Source organism: Callithrix jacchus, chromosome 22 (assembly GCF_049354715.1).
Source record: "Callithrix jacchus isolate 240 chromosome 22, calJac240_pri, whole genome shotgun sequence".
Taxonomy (NCBI): domain Eukaryota; kingdom Metazoa; phylum Chordata; class Mammalia; order Primates; family Cebidae; genus Callithrix; species Callithrix jacchus.
The window spans coordinates 13,521,683-13,538,209 of NC_133523.1; the positions used below are offsets into that span (position 1 = coordinate 13,521,683).

Here is a 16,527-nt window from a genome sequence, read left to right on the forward strand (position 1 = left end):
GGGACAAAGATAGCAGAAAAAGAAACTGGTAGCATCCCTCGCTGTGCCACAGCAGCTAGAGGTGCACCCCAGACAAGCAGGGTCTGGAGTGAACCTCAGCAGTCATACAGCGAAGGGGCTAGACTGGTAGAAGGAAAACCAAGCAACAGAAATACTTCATCATCAACATTCTGGGTGTCCACTCAGAGACCCAATCGAAAAGTCAGCAACTACGCAGACGACCAGCGGACAAATCCACAAAGATGGGAAGAAACCAGCGCAAAAAGGAGGAAAACACCCGAAACCAGAACACCTCGCCTCCTAGAAAGGACCAAAACTCCTCCCCAACAAGGGAACAAAGCTGGACGGAGAATGACTGTGACAAAATGACGGAATTAGACTTCAGAAGATGGATAATGAGAAACTTTTGTGAGCTAAAAGATCATGTATTAAATCAATGCAAAGAAACTAAGAACCTTGAAAAAAGATTTGAAAAAAGATTCGAGGAAATGATAACAAGAATGGATAACTTAGAGAGGAATATGAATGAATTAAAGGAGCTGAAAAACACAATACAAGAACTTCGCGAAGCATGCACAAGCTTCAATAGCCGAATCGACCAAGCAGAAGAAAGAATATCTGAAGTCGAAGACCAACTCAATGAAATAAAACGAGAAACCAAGATTAAAGACAAAAGCGCAAAAAGGAATGAACAAAGTCTCCAAGAAATGTGGGACTATGTGAAAAGACCTAACCTACGTTTGATAGGTGTACCAGAAGGGGACGAAGAGAATGAATCCAAGCTGGAAAATACTCTTCAGGACATCATCCAGGAAAACTTCCCCCACCTAGCAAGACAGGCCAACACTCAATTGCAGGAAATACAGAGAACACCACAAAGATATTCCGCAAGAAGAGCAACCCCAAGGCACATAATCGTTAGATTCAACAGGGTTGAAATAAAGGAGAGAATACTAAGGGCAGCCAGAGAGAAAGGTCGGGTCATCCACAAAGGGAAGCCCATCAGACTCACAGCAGATCTCTCAGCAGAAACACTACAAGCCAGAAGAGAGTGGGGGCCAATATTCAACATCCTTAAAGAAAAGAACTTTCAACCCAGAATTTCATATCCAGCCAAACTGAGCTTCAGAAGTGAAGGAAAAATAAAATCCTTTGTGAACAAGCAAGTACTCAGAGATTTTGTCACCACCAGGCCTGCTTTACAAGAGCTCCTAAAAGAGGCACTACACATAGAAAGGATCAACCAGTACCAGCCATTCCAAAATCACACTGAATGCTAAAGAGCATCAACATAATGAAGAATCTACAACAACTAACAGGCAAAACAGCCACTTAGCATCAAAATGGCAGTATCAAATTCACACATAACAATATTAACCCTAAATGTAAATGGACTAAATGCACCAATCAAAAGACACAGACTGGCAAATTGGATAAAAATCCAAAACCCATCAGTGTGCTGTATCCAGGAAACCCATCTCACATGCAAGGATACACAAAGGCTCAAAATAAAGGGATGGAGGAAGATTTACCAAGCAAATGGAAAGCAAAAAAAAGCAGGAGTTGCAATTCTCATCTCTGATAAAATAGACTTTAAAGCAACAAAGATCAAAAGAGACAAAGAAGGCCATTACATAATGGTAAAAGGATCGATACAACAAGAAGAGCTAACGATCCTAAACATATATGGACCCAATGCAGGAGCACCCAGATACATAAGGCAAGTTCTTAACGACTTACAAAAGGACTTAGACTCCCACACAATAATAGTGGGAGACTTTAACACTCCACTGTCAATACTAGACAGATCAACCAGACAGAAAATCAACAAATCAACAAGGATATCCAGGGCTTGAACTCAGACCTGGAACAAGCAAACCTGATAGACATTTACAGAACTCTCCACCCCAAATCCACAGAATATACATTCTTCTCAGCACCACATCATACCTACTCTAAAATTGACCACATAATTGGAAGTAAAGCACTGCTCAGCAAATGCAAAACAACTGAAATCATAACAAACAGCCTCTCAGACCATAGTGCAATCAAGTTAGAACTCAGAATTCAGAAACCAACCCAGAACCGCACAGCTTCATGGAAACTGAACAACTGGCTCTTGAATGTTGACTGGGTAAACAATGAAATGAAGTCAGAAATAAAGAAGTTCTTCGAAACCAATGAGAACGAAGACACAACGTACCAGAACCTCTGGGACACATTTAAAGCAGTCTCTAGAGGAAAGTATATAGCAGTAAGTGCCCATATGAGGAGAATGGAGAGATCCAAAATTGATACCCTATCGTCAAAATTGAAAGAGCTAGAGGAGCAAGATCAAAAAAACTCAAAACCCAGCAGAAGACAAGAAATAACTAAGATCAGAGCTGAGCTGAAGGAGATTGAGACACGAAAAACCCTTCAAAAAATCAATAAATCCAAGAGCTGGTTTTTTGAAAAGATCAACAAAATAGATAGACCACTAGCCAGATTGATTAAAAAGAAAAGAGAGAACAACCAAATAGATGCAATAAAAAATGATAAAGGGGAAATCACCACAGATTCCACAGAAATTCAGACCATCATCAGAGAATATTACAAACAACTCTATGTGCATAAACTAGTAAACCTGGAAGAAATGGATAAATTCCTGGACTACTGCGTCCTCCCACGCCTAAACCAGGAGGAGGCTGAAACTATGAATAGACCAATAACAAGGTCTGAAGTTGAGGCAGCAATTAAGAGCCTACCACACAAAAAAAGCCCAGGTCCAGACGGGTTCACAGCCGAATTCTACCAGACACACAAGGAGGAGCTGGTACCATTCCTTCTAAAACTATTTCAAACAATCCAAAAAGAGGGAATCCTTCCCAAATCATTTTATGAGAGACCAACATCATTCTGATACCAAAACCCGGCAGAGACCCAACGAGAAAAGAAAACTTCAGGCCAATATCCATGATGAACATAGATGCAAAAATCTTCAATAAAATATTGGCAAGCCAATTGCAACAGCAAATCAAAAAACTTATTCATCATGATCAAGTAGGATTCATCCCGGGGATGCAAGGCTGGTTCAACATACGCAAGTCTATAAACGTAATTCACCACATAAACAGAACCAAAAACAAAAACCACATGAGTATCTCAATTGATGCAGAGAAGGCATTTGACAAAATTCAACAGCCATTTATGCTAAAAACCCTCAATAAACTCGGTATCGATGGAACATATCTCAAAGTAATAAAAGCTATTTATGACAAACCAACAGCCAATATCATACTGAATGGGCAAAAACTGGAAGCATTCCCTTTGAAATCTGGCACTAGACAAGGATGCCCTCTTTCACCACTCCTATTCAATATAGTACTGGAAGTTCTAGCCAGAGCAATCAGGCAAGAAAAAGAAATAAAGGGTATTCAAATAGGAAAGGTGGAAGCCAAATTGTCTCTATTTGCAGACGACATGATAGTATACCTAGAAGACCCCATCGCCTCAGCCCAAAAACTCCTGAAACTGATAAGCAACTTCAGCAAAGTCTCAGGATATAAAATCAATGTGCAAAAATCACAAGCATTCTTCTACACCAATAACAGACTTAAAGAAAGCCAAATCAAGAACGAACTGCCATTCGCAATTGCTACAAAAAGAATAAAATACCTTGGAATACAACTCACAAGGAACGTAAGAGACCTCTTCAAGGAGAACTACAAACCACTGCTCAATGAAATCAGAGAGGACACAAACAGATGGAGAAACATTCCATGTTCATGGTTAGGAAGAATTAATATCGTGAAAATGGCTATACTGCCCAAAGTAATTTACAGAATCAACGCTATCCCCATCAAGCTACCATTGACTTTCTTCACAGAACTGGAAAAAACCACCTTGAACTTCATATGGAACCAAAAGAGAGCCCGCATAGCCAAGTCAATTCTAAGCAAAAAGAACACAGCGGGGGGCATCACACTACCGGATTTCAAACTATACTACAAGGCTACAGTAATCAAAACAGCATGGTACTGGTACCAAAACAGAGATATAGACCAATGGAACAAAACAGAGGCACCGAAGGCAACACAACATACATACAACTATACAATCTTTGATAAACCTGACAAAAACAAGCGATGGGGAAAGGATTCCATGTTCAACAAATGGTGTTGGGAAAACTGGCTAGCCATGTGCAGAAAGCAGAAACTGGACCCCTTCCTGACACCTTACACTAAAATTAACTCCAGATGGATTAAAGACTTAAACATAAGACCTGGCACCATAAAAACCCTAGAAGGAAATCTAGGCAAAACTATCCAGGACATAGGAGTAGGCAAGGACTTCATGAACAAAACACCAAAAGCATTGGCAACAAAAGCCAAAATAGACAAATGGGACCTAATGAAACTCCACAGCTTCTGCACGGCAAAAGAAACAGTCACTAGAGTGGATCGGCAACCAACAGAATGGGAAAAAATTTTCGCAGTCTACCCATCTGACAAAGGGCTGATATCCAGAATTTACAAAGAACTCAAACGGATTTACAGGAAAAAAATAAGCCCATTCAAAAGTGGGCAAAGGATATGAACAGATACTTTACGAAAGAAGACATATATGAGGCCAACAATCATATGAAAAAATGCTCATCGCCACTGGTCATCAGAGAGATGCAAATCAAAACCACATTGAGATACCATCTCATGCCAGTTAGAATGGCGATCATTAAAAAATCTGGAGACAACAGATGCTGGAGAGGATGTGGAGAAAAAGGAACACTTTTACACTGTTGGTGGGAGTGTAAATTAGTTCAACCATTGTGGAAGACAGTGTGGCGATTCCTCAAGGCCTTAGAAATAGAAATTCCATTTGACCCAGCAATCCCATTACTGGGTATATATCCAAAAGTCTGTAAATCGTTCTACTATAAGGACACATGTACACGAATGTTCATTGCAGCACTGTTTACAATAGCAAAGACCTGGAATCAACCCAAATGCCCATTGATAATAGACTGGATTGGAAAAATCTGGCACATATACACCATGGAATATTATGCAGCAATCAGAAATGATCAGTTGGTGTCGTTTGTAGGGACATGGATGAATCTGGAGAACATCATCCTCAGCAAACTGACACGAGAACAGAAAATGAAACACCGCATATTCTCACTCATAGGTGGGTGATGAAAAATGAGAACACATGGACACAGAAAGGGGAGTACTAAACAGTGGGGTCTATTGGGGGGAAAAGGGGAGGGCCAGTGGGAGGGGGAGGTGGGGAGGGATAGCCTGGGGAGAAATGCCAAATGTGGGTGAAGGGGAGAAGAAAAGCAAAGCACACTGCCATGTGTGTACCTACGCAACTGTCTTGCATGCTCTGCTCATGTACCCCAAAACCTAAAATCCAATAAAAAATTTAAAAAAAAAAGAGAAAAGTTTATAGTAGTAAATGACTTCATCAAAGAAGAAAAAAACAGAATTATACAAGAAAAAAACGAACCCATTCAAAAGTGGGCAAAGGATATGAACAGACACTTTTCAAAAGAAGACATATATGAGGTCAAAAACATATGGAAAAATGCTCATCATCACTGGTCATTAGAGAAATGCAAATCAAAACCACATTGAGATACCATCTCATGCCAGTCAGAATGGCAATCATTAAAAAATCTGGAGACAACACATGCTGGAGAGGATGTGGAGAAATAGGAACACTTTTACACTGCTGCTGGGAGTGTAAATTAGTGCAACCACTGTGGAAGACAGTGTGGCGATTTCTCAAGGACCTAGAAATAGAAATTCCATTTGACCCAGCAATCCCATTACTGGGCATATACCCAAAGGACTATAAATCGTTCTACTATAAAGACACATGCACATGTATGTTCATGGCAGCCCTGTGTACAATAGCAAAGACCTGGAACCAACCCAAATGCCCATCCGTGATAGACTGGACAAAGAAAATGTGGCATATATACACCATGGAATACTATGCGGTCATAAAAAATGATGAGTTTATGTTCTTTGTAAGGACTTGAATGATTCTGGAAACCATCGCTCTCAGCAAACTAATGCAAGAACAGAAAACTAAATACCACATGTTCTCACTCATAGGCAGGTGTTGAATAATGAGAACACATGGACTCAGGGAGAGGAGCATCACACACTGGGGGCAGTTGGAGAGGGATAGGGGAGGGACAGCGGGGGGTGGGGAGGGATAACATGGGGAGAAATGCTGGATACAGATGAAGGGGGAATAGAGGCAGCAAACCACCTGGTTATGTATGCAGCTGTGCAACAACCCTGCATGACCTGCACATGTACCCCAGAACCTAAAGTAAAATAAAAATTAAAAAAACCACTTAAATGAAAGAATCAAAAAATATGAAACTACTATTAAAAATATATAGGAAATCCTTCATGAAATTGGTCTAGGCAAGGACTTTTGACTAAGACCTGAAAAGCTCAGATAACGAAAGTACAAATAGACAAATGGGATGACATTAAACTAAAAAGCTTGTGCACAGAAAATAAAATAACCGACAGACTGAAGAAACAAGCTTCAGAATGAAAGAAAATATTTCCAAACTATACATCTGAAAAGGCGCCATTCAGAATATATAAAAAAAAAACTTAATAGCAAGAAAACAAATAAAAACTCAAGTAAAAAATATATTAATAAATGGGCAAAAGACCTGAGGAGACATATTTTCAAATAAAACATACAAATAGCAAAAAATACATGAAAAGCGCACAAAATCACTAATCACCAGGAAAATGCACATCAAAGCCACAATGAGATACCACCTCATCACATTAGAATTGCTATTATCAAAAAGACAGGAAAAGAATAATAATCCCAGCTACTCCAGAGGCTGAGGCTAGAGAATGACTTGAACCCATGAGGTGGAGGTTGCAGTGAGCTGAGATGGTGCCACTGCATTCCAGCCGGGGCAACAAGAATGAAACTCCTTTAAAAAAAAAAAAGAGAAAGGAACAGAACAGAGGCATTGGAGGCAACACAACATATCTACTATCATACAATCTTTGATAAACCTGACAAAAACAAGCAATGGGGAAAGGATTCCCTGTTTAATAAATGCTGTTGGGAAAACTGGCTAGCCATGTGCAGAAAGCAGAAACTGGACCCCTTCCTGACATCTTACACTAAAATTAACTCCAGATGAATTAAAGACTTAAACATAAGACCTGGCACCATAAAAACCCTAGAAGAAAATCTAGGCAAAACCATTCAGGACATAGGAGTAGGCAAGGACTTCATGACCAAAACACCAAAAGCATTGGCAACAAAAGCCAAAATAGACAAATGGGACCTAATCAAACTCCACAGCTTCTGCACGGCAAAAGAAACAGTCATTAGAGTGAATTGGCAACCAACAGAATGGGAAAAAATTTTTGCAGTTTACCCATCTGACAAAGGGCTGATATCCAGAATTTACAAAGAACTAAAACAGATTTACAAAAAAAAAAAAAAAAAACAAGCCCATTCAAAAATGGGCAAAGGATATGAACAGACACTTTACAAAAGAAGACATACAGGAGGCCAACAAACATGAAAAAATGCTCATCATCACTGGTCATTAGAGAAATGCAAATCAAAACCACATTGAGATACCATCTCACGCCAGTTAGAATGGTGATCATTAAAAAATCTGGAGACAACAGGTGCTGAAGAGGATGTGTAGAAATAGGAACACTTTTACACTGCTGGTGAAAGTGTAAATTAGTTCAACCATTGTGGAAGACAGTGTGGTGATTTCTCAAGGACCTAGAAATAGAAATTCCATTTGACCCAATCCCATTACTGGGTATATATCCAAAGGACTATAAATCGTTCTACTATAAGGACACATGCACACGAATGTTCATTGCAACACTGTTTACAATAGCAAAGACCCGGAACCAACCCAAATGCCCATCGATGATAGACTGGACTGGGAAAATGTGGCACATATACACCATGGAATATTATGCAGCAATAAAAAACGATGAGTTCGTGTCCTTTGTAGGGACATGGATGAATCTGGAGAACATCATTCTCAGCAAACTGACACAAGAACAGAAAATGAAATACCGCATGTTCTCACTCATAGGCAGGTGATGCACAATGAGAACACATGGACACAGGGAGGGGAGCACTACACACTGGGGTCTATTAGGGGAAATAGGGGAGGGACAGCGGAGCAGGGAGCTGGGGAGGGATAGCATGGGGAGAAATGCCGGATGTGGGTGAATGCAAGATAGTTGCATGTTCTGCACATGTACCCCAAAACCTAAAATGCAATAAAAAAAGAATATAACAATGGCTGACAATAATGTAGATAAAGACAAAATATTGTACATTGTTGGTGGAATGTAAATGAGTATAATCATTATGAAAAATAGTACAGAGGCTCCTAAAAACATTAAAGGCAGAACTAGGACATGATTCAGCAATCCTACTACTGATATTTAGCAAAAGTAAATGACAACAGTATATCAAAGGGACATCTGCACTCACGTTTATTGCGGCACCATTCACAATAACCAAGATGTGATATTAGTCCGAGTCTCCATCAATGGATGAATGAATTTTAAATGTGGTACATCTACACAATGGAAAAATATTCAGCCATGTACAAGAAGGAAATCCTGTGATTTGCCACAAAACGAAGGAACCTGAAGGACATCGTGTTAAGTGAAAGAAGCCAGACACAGGAAGACAAATACCGCTTGACAGCATTCACATGAGGAATAAAAAAAAATTGATCTCATAGAATTAGAGAACAGAATAGTGACTACCAGAAGCTGGGACAGTTGTGGAAGGAGGGTGGGGAGATGTGTCTCAAAGGACACTAAATTGAAGTTAGAAAGAATACATTCATGAGATTGAGTACAACATGGATACTTTATACTTAATGACCACATATTGTATTATCAAAACATACTAAGGGATGTTAAGTGTTCTCACTAATGACAACAATGTGAGGTAAAACATAGATGAATTAGCTGAATTTAACATTCCACAATGTAGCTAGACCTCAGAACATTCTTTTAGAGATGATAAATACATACCAATTTGCCCATCAATTAAAAAAATTATTAAATACATTTTAAAAAATTAAAATAATTTTTATAAGGTGCTAATCTCAGGGCAGCTTGCATAAAAAGATCCAAATACATCTCTTACAGCAACCAAATGTTTTATGAACGAATAATGATATGACAGCTCTTGACCTGTTTTAAACATATGCAATTTCTCATTGTTTTGGTAAAAACATCATAAAGCCCAAGAATGTAGTACCTACGGTTTTCTATCAGAACATAGCTCACCCCTTGTTGAAGAGGAGAATATCAATTTTCTGGAGGTATCAAGGTCTGGGTTCACATCACACGTCAGATTCTTGGAGACCCAAGAGACCTACTCAAGACAAGTTCCTCAGTTTAGGCTTTGGAAAAAAACTTTCCTCTAGGGTTTGAGTTAAAGTGTTAGGAGGTTAGGTCTCCAGAAGTCAAGCAAGTCCATGGAGAAGGAGTAATGAAGGCTGCATTAACCTCAGATTCAATATGGTGTCTTGGGAACAGAGCATGCAGAAAAAAATTTCTTTCAGTGCAGGGGAAAATCCCATAGGAAAATGATGTTATCAGGTTGGAATAACAAGAGGAAATGTGCCTAATGAGCAGATTTACAAAGCTGTAAATTTCCCCTCTGCTGCTGTTCCTCAGAATATGCAATGTTGGGCTCAATGAGACATGGTTGTTTCCTTTGGAGTCCTTGATCTGGCTCAGCTACCGATGCTTTCCTGTCTCCTACTGTCTCAGGACAGAGCTTCAGTCTCCATCATCTACCATCCGGGGAGGTAGTCACACATCCACGTGGATGCCTTCCTCTCAGAAGACCCAACGAGGTGAGTCCAAGAGCCCAGTAGGTACCGTAGGAAAGGATCAGGGAGAACGCAGTCCACGAACGTGGACCCAAAGTCATCTGAGAGCCAACCCAGCCAAGCCCAGAGAAGATCCAAATACATCTCTTACAGCAACCAAATGTTTTATGTGTTTTTTTCTATGTGGTTTTCTACATGTTCAGCTAACATGTATTATTTACTTTATAAGGTGTTTAAACCCCCTAATTTTTTGTAATTGCTTTGGTTGTTGGCTTGCTTGCTTGACAAAGTATTTGATTCATGTAATTGTTTATGATGCTAAAAAGAGAAGTGAACATTGAACTCAGCAAGGAGGGTGATTCCTGACAGTTAAGTAATGGTCACGGAGGCCCAATTTGATGAGGAAATGGGAGGAATAAAGCGGTTCCAGTAAAAGTAGATACATGCCCAAGGATTATGCAAATAAGTGGAGGGAGAAAAAAGTAGTAGCCGTGGAGGCAGAGATAACTATGTATATAAATATTTATATTAAATACTTTATATATATATACATAGAGTAGGATTTTCATGTTAAAACTGTGATCTTCACTGAAGATAGTTTTGTCCCCCGTGGAATTTTGAGCAATGACAGGTTTGGCTGTCACCCTGAGGAGGGTGAGTAGAGAACAGGGAAGCTGATAAACGATAATACAATGCACAGGGCAGACCCACCACAGTAAATAATCTGGCCCCGAAGTTCATTAGCGCTGGATTGAGGAACTTGGAGCTCATGAATATCTGTGTTTTCAATATTCACATCTCCTTCTAGATTACCTCCCCAAGAGCTTGTCACACTTTACACTTCTGCCGGCAAAACAACAGAGTCCCCGTTTACTACCTGTTGCAAAGTTCCAACCCCACTCAACGTGCCACTGCCCTTCAGGCTTTTCCCAGGCTGATGGGTGTGATAGAGATTCTTGCATTAAACCGTTACTGGGTTTGAGCAAAGATTTCTACATATAATCACCATTTTGATTTGTTTATTATCATATATCCATTTCTCTAGTTATCACCATTTCAAATTATTTCTACAGATTATTGATTTTTCATTGACATTTGAGGAAATACTTTTCAGCACAAAAAGCTGTAAATTTTATTTACCTAAATATATGTCTATAATCTTCTGTTTCTTGCCTTAGCATGCTTTGCATACACATCATTTTCTATGTGGTTTTCTACATGTTCAGCTAACATGTATTATTTACTTTATAAGGTGTTTAAACCCCCTAATTTTTTGAAAAATATGAGACGGGGACAAACTTCGTTGTCTTCCAGGTAGATAGCAATCTACCAGCTTTTGTTCCACAATTCAGCATTTTCCAACTAAATTGCAATCTAACCTGTCATATGTTAAATGTCCCTATATACTAATACTTAATTTCTGATTCATTCAATACCAAATGAGTATCTGCCATATGCCAGAACATTCTAGTGACACTGTATGCAATATATTGTGTAGGTCTTTGCCAATTAAATAATTAGTCCCTTCTAATATTAAATTACTGTTATTTTATACCTTCTTTCAGTTAATTTTCAATGTCTCCTTCAAATTCACTTAAGATAGTGTTTTTAATTTACTATATTTTTCTGGCTTTATTCCACTGACAATTTTTATTTCAAAACTTCCTCTTGCTTTAATTTTTTATTTATCTTCTACACATGTACCTAAGTGAAAAAAACAAAGATAAACAGAGCAGGTGAAGTTCCTGCTCATTTGAATCCTTTTATATAATGGTGAAGAGAGTTCAATGTAATAGGCCAGGTGCAGTGGTTCACTCCTGTAATCCCAGCACATTGGGAGGGTGAGACGGAGTTTGCAGTGAGCCGAGATTGTGCCACTGCACTCCAGCCTGGGTGACGGAGCAAGACTCCATCTCAGAAATAATAACAACAGTAATAATGCTCCATCTGCCCTTTTTTTTTCTTAGCATCATTCTTCCTCATCATAGGATCTGTTGCCATTTCATATAATATATGGAATTTAAATTTTTGTCTTCATTCTTTCTCAGTCATTAGATTGTAGAGACTTTTGTTATTTAACACCACATACTCATTTACTAGACCATGACTGAAACATATCAAAATTCACTTTATAGTCCTCAAGTATGTCAAAGATTTTCTCATCAGTACTGTACAGTGCACTCCTTCAGGGAAAGACCGAGAGTGGGACAGGAATTCCTAATCCAAGATGGCAAGGGGATCCCCTGGTCGGCACCAGATTCACACCCAAAATACGCACAATTAACTTCCTGTAGAATGGAGGTTACCAGAGGCTGGGGGTGCTGGGAGGGTGGGTTGGGGACGTGTTGATCAGAGGACACAAATTACAATTAGACAGGAAGACTGAATTCTTGTAGAATGGAGATTATCAGAGGATGGGAGGGTTGCTGGGCAGAGCTGGGGAGATGTTGGTCAAAGGATACAAAATTAAGCTAGACAGAGAAAGATTTTGTTCAAGAGATCTATTGTATGCCATGGTTCTAATGGTAATGTAATCATGTACATAAAACCATCAATGGTGATATAATATAATTAATAGTAACACATTGTATTTTTGAAAAATCCAAAGATAGTGGATGTTAAATGTTCTCATCACACACGATGACTATGTAAAATGATGACTGGCTAGATTTAGCCATTCACAATATAAGCATACTTCAAAACATCATGGTGTACACAATAAAGACCCACCATTTAATCTGCTGACATAAAAAAAACCAACTTTAAAAAATAAAAGTCCATAGCTTCTTCACTGTAGGATATCCATAACAGCACTTCTGGTAGGTTTGTAATGCATGTGAGTGTCATGTTCTTTTCTCTTTTTGGTAGAAACGTCAACCAGATGAAAGCAGGGAATGATACACAAATTTCAGAATTCCTTCTTCTGGGACTTTCACAGCAACCAGAAGTGCAGCCCTTCCTCTTCGGGCTGTTCCTGTCCATGTACCTGGTCACTGTGCTCGGGAACCTGCTCATCATCCTGGCCACAATCTCAGACTCCCACCTCCACACCCCCATGTACTTGTTTCTCTCCAACCTGTCCTTTGCTGACATCTGTTTCACATCCACGACCGTCCCAAAGATGCTGGTGGATATCCAAACACAAAGCAAAATGATCACTTTTGCAGGGTGCCTCACCCAGATTTTTTTTTTCGTTGCATTTGGATGCCTGGACAATTTGCTCTTGACCGTGATGGCCTATGACCGGTTCGTGGCCATCTGTCACCCCCTGCACTACGCGGTCATCATGAACCCCCGGCTCTGTAGACTGCTAGTTCTGGGGTCCTGGTGCATCAGTGTCATGGTTTCTCTGCTCGAGACCTTGACCATTTTGAGGCTGTCCTTCTGCACAAACATGGAAATCCCACACTTTTTTTGTGATGTTCTCGAAGTCCTGAAGCTCGCCTGTTCTGAAACCCTCGTCAATAAAATCGTGATGTATTTTGTGACAATTGCAATGGGTGTTTTTCCTCTCTCTGGAATCCTATACTCTTATTCTCAGATTTTCTCCTCCATCCTGAGAGTATCACCTGCCCAAGGCCAGCACAAAGCCTTTTCCACCTGTGGGTCTCACCTCTCAGTGGTCACCCTGTTCTATGGCACGGGCCTTGGGGTATATCTCAGTTCTGCAGCTACACCATCTTCTAGGACAAGTCTGATGGCCTCGGTGATGTACACCATGGTCACCCCCATGCTGAACCCCTTCATCTACAGCCTGAGGAACAGGGACATAAAGGGGTCCCTGGGCAGACTTCTTCTCAGGGCAACATCTCTCAATAAGGGGACCACTGCCAAGCTCTCATGAATAGCGGTGAACACAATACTGAGGCCAGACTGGCCTCCTTCGGCCAATATTTTGACTTCTGCTTTTATGCATTTGGAGTGGGGCAGGGAAGGCATCTCACTCTGTCTCCCAGGCTGCAGTGCAGTGGCACGATCTCAACTCACTGCAACCTCCGTCTCCCAGGTTCAAGTGATTCTTCTGCCTCAGCCTCCTGAGTAGCTGGGATTACAGGCATGAGCCACCAGGCCCCACTGATTTTTGTATTTTTAGTAAACATGGGGTTTCGTCATGTTGGCCTGGCTGGTCTCGAACTCCTGACTTCAGGTAATCTGCCTGCCTTGGTCTCCCAACATGCTGGGATTACAGGCAGTAAGCCACTGCACCTGGCCTTCTTTTATACATTTTAAAGCATTTTTTCCTTTGGAAACTTTCCTGCCCTTGCTACTGCTAATAAAGTTATATAGGATCACCCTTTGACTTTCTAACCAGTAATTTTAACTGTATGAATATGATCTGGCATTTTCTCAGTTATCTTCAGTAATGATTTTTTGTTTGTTTGTTTTTTGGGTATGTTTGTTGTTGTTGATTTTGAGATGGAGTCTCCCTCTGTTGCCCGGGCTGGAGTGCAGTTGTGTGATCTCGGCTCACTGCAACCTCCACTGCCCAGGTTCAAGTGATTCCTCTGCCTCAGCCTTCTGAGTAGCAGGGACTACACGTGTGCACCACCACGCCTGGCTAATGTTTGTATTTTTAGTAGAGACAAGGTTTCACCATGTTGTCCAGGCTGGTCTCGAACTCCTGACCTCAAATGATCTGCCTGCCTCGGACTCCCAAAGTGCTGGGATTATAAGCGTGAGCCACTGTGCCTGGCCTGATTTGGGTTTAAAAAAAAATCAAATCTGACATGTTAAATGTATATCCTCAGAAGCGATGGGATATGTCCCTATTTTTGAAATGTTGCCCTGGAAACTCATTTACAGAGATGTTTTTTGAGGTTATGTGAATAAAAATAACTCCGAGTTCCCTCCTTTTTTATCTGATTCACTTTCCTTTCAGTCACACCAACTTAACTTTTCTACTCCTTCATAATATGGGTTTCTTGAATTTGAGAGCAATGTCTTACCATTTTTGCAATAACAATGGCTAGTGAAGTTGTCGGTAAGGAGTTCATGTTTACATGATATTTGTCAAACAGAGTAGAAAAATAGATGGGTGGATGGCTAAATACAAAATAAGATCGGGACCAGAAAAATACACATTCATTAATCTGATTAGAGCTTTTAGCCAGGCATGGTGCTGCATGCCTGTAGTCTCAGCTACTCAGGAAGCTGAGGCAGGAGAATGGCTTGAACCCAGGAGGTTGGGGCTTCAGTGAGCCATGATTTTGCCACTGTACTCCAGCCTGGGTGACAGAGTGAGCTCCTGTCTCCAATTAATTAATTAATTAGGTTTTTGAGCTAGAAACAGAATTCAAGGTTATTGATGTTGATTTTTTATATATGTTGAACTTTTTAAAAATTTATTTTATTTTTATTTTTATTATACTTTGTTCTAGAGTACCTGTGCAGATCATGCAGGATTGCTACACAGGTATACACATGCCATGGTGGTTTGCTGCCTCCATCCCCCCGTCACCTACATTAGGTATTTCTCCTAATGTTATCCCTCCCCAATCTCCCCACCCCCTGCTGTCCCTCCCCTAGCCCCCCACCTCCCAACAGACCCCAGTGTGTGATGTTCCCCTCCCTGTGTCCATGCGTTCTCATTGTTCAGCACTCACTTATGAGTGAGAACATGTGGTGTTTGGTTTTGTGTTCTTGTATCAGTTTGCTGAGACTGATGGTTTCCAGCTTCATCCATGTCCCTGCAAAGGACATGAAGTGATATAAATAACACTTTATATACCAACACAGTTTAAGAGCTTTATATACATTGCCTCATTTCATTTTTCTAATAACTCTTTTATGTAATTAGTTTTATTTCCCATATTGACAAATAAGAAAGTAAGAGCTTATGGTAAGTAGGGAACTAGCTCAAGGTAATGAATGTGTGAGAAGCTTCAAACGTAGGGTTGTATGAATCAGACAGCTGTCCCAGGCGTTATGTTACTGTGGAGTCCTCATTAGGGAAAAGGATTCAGCCTGGCTGGACCAAGGGAAAGCAAAAAGAAGAAGCAGATAAGAGTCTGCCTTTCTTCATGGTCCCGGACACAAAGCCCTCCTTACAAATAATTCACAATCTTCCTGCACGCAGCTATCACCAGACCCTCAGCTGATACAAAAATTGCAAGTTAGCTCACTGCAACCTTGGCGTTATCAATACTGTACAAAGCCCTCTTCAGCACAAAGCACAAGCACTGTCCCGTAAAATCCCCAGCAAGCTTTTGTCTTTTGCAGTCAGCTCCTCTATTGCTGGCCTGCCCATTGCTTCCTTGCAATGTATTTTCATACTTTCTCCAATCAATCTGCCTTTCCTTACCTACAACTGTGTTGGTAGATTCTTCTTATCCTCCACACCACCACCCCCAGACAGTCGCCACTCACCCATGACAGTTATCTCTAGTCAAACCTCCTAATAATAATAGTCAATCTCAAAGGAACCAGGAGTTCTCTGACATAAATTCTTACTTCTGGAATTATGCACCCCAACAAAGAAATATTCTGTGTCTGGGGGCTGCAGCCTTAGAATTAAATTAAACCTGACCCAGCAATCCCATTACTAGGTATATACCCAAAGGATTGTAAATTGTTCTATAATAAAGGCACATGCACACATATGTTCAGTGTGGCACTGTTTACAATAGCAAAGACTGGGAACCAACCCAAATGCC

General features: G+C 40.4%; 1 protein-coding gene across 1 annotated transcript; it reads left to right on the forward strand.

Moving 5' to 3' along the window:
- Positions 1-9,772: 9,772 nt before the first annotated feature.
- OR7C2 (olfactory receptor family 7 subfamily C member 2) lies at positions 9,773-13,817 on the forward strand. The gene is made up of 2 exons (XM_035285921.3): positions 9,773-9,898; positions 12,743-13,817. The coding sequence occupies exon 2, from the start codon at positions 12,756-12,758 to the stop codon at positions 13,716-13,718; it is 963 nt and encodes a 320-aa protein (XP_035141812.1). The 5' UTR covers positions 9,773-9,898; positions 12,743-12,755; the 3' UTR covers positions 13,719-13,817.
- Positions 13,818-16,527: the final 2,710 nt, after the last annotated feature.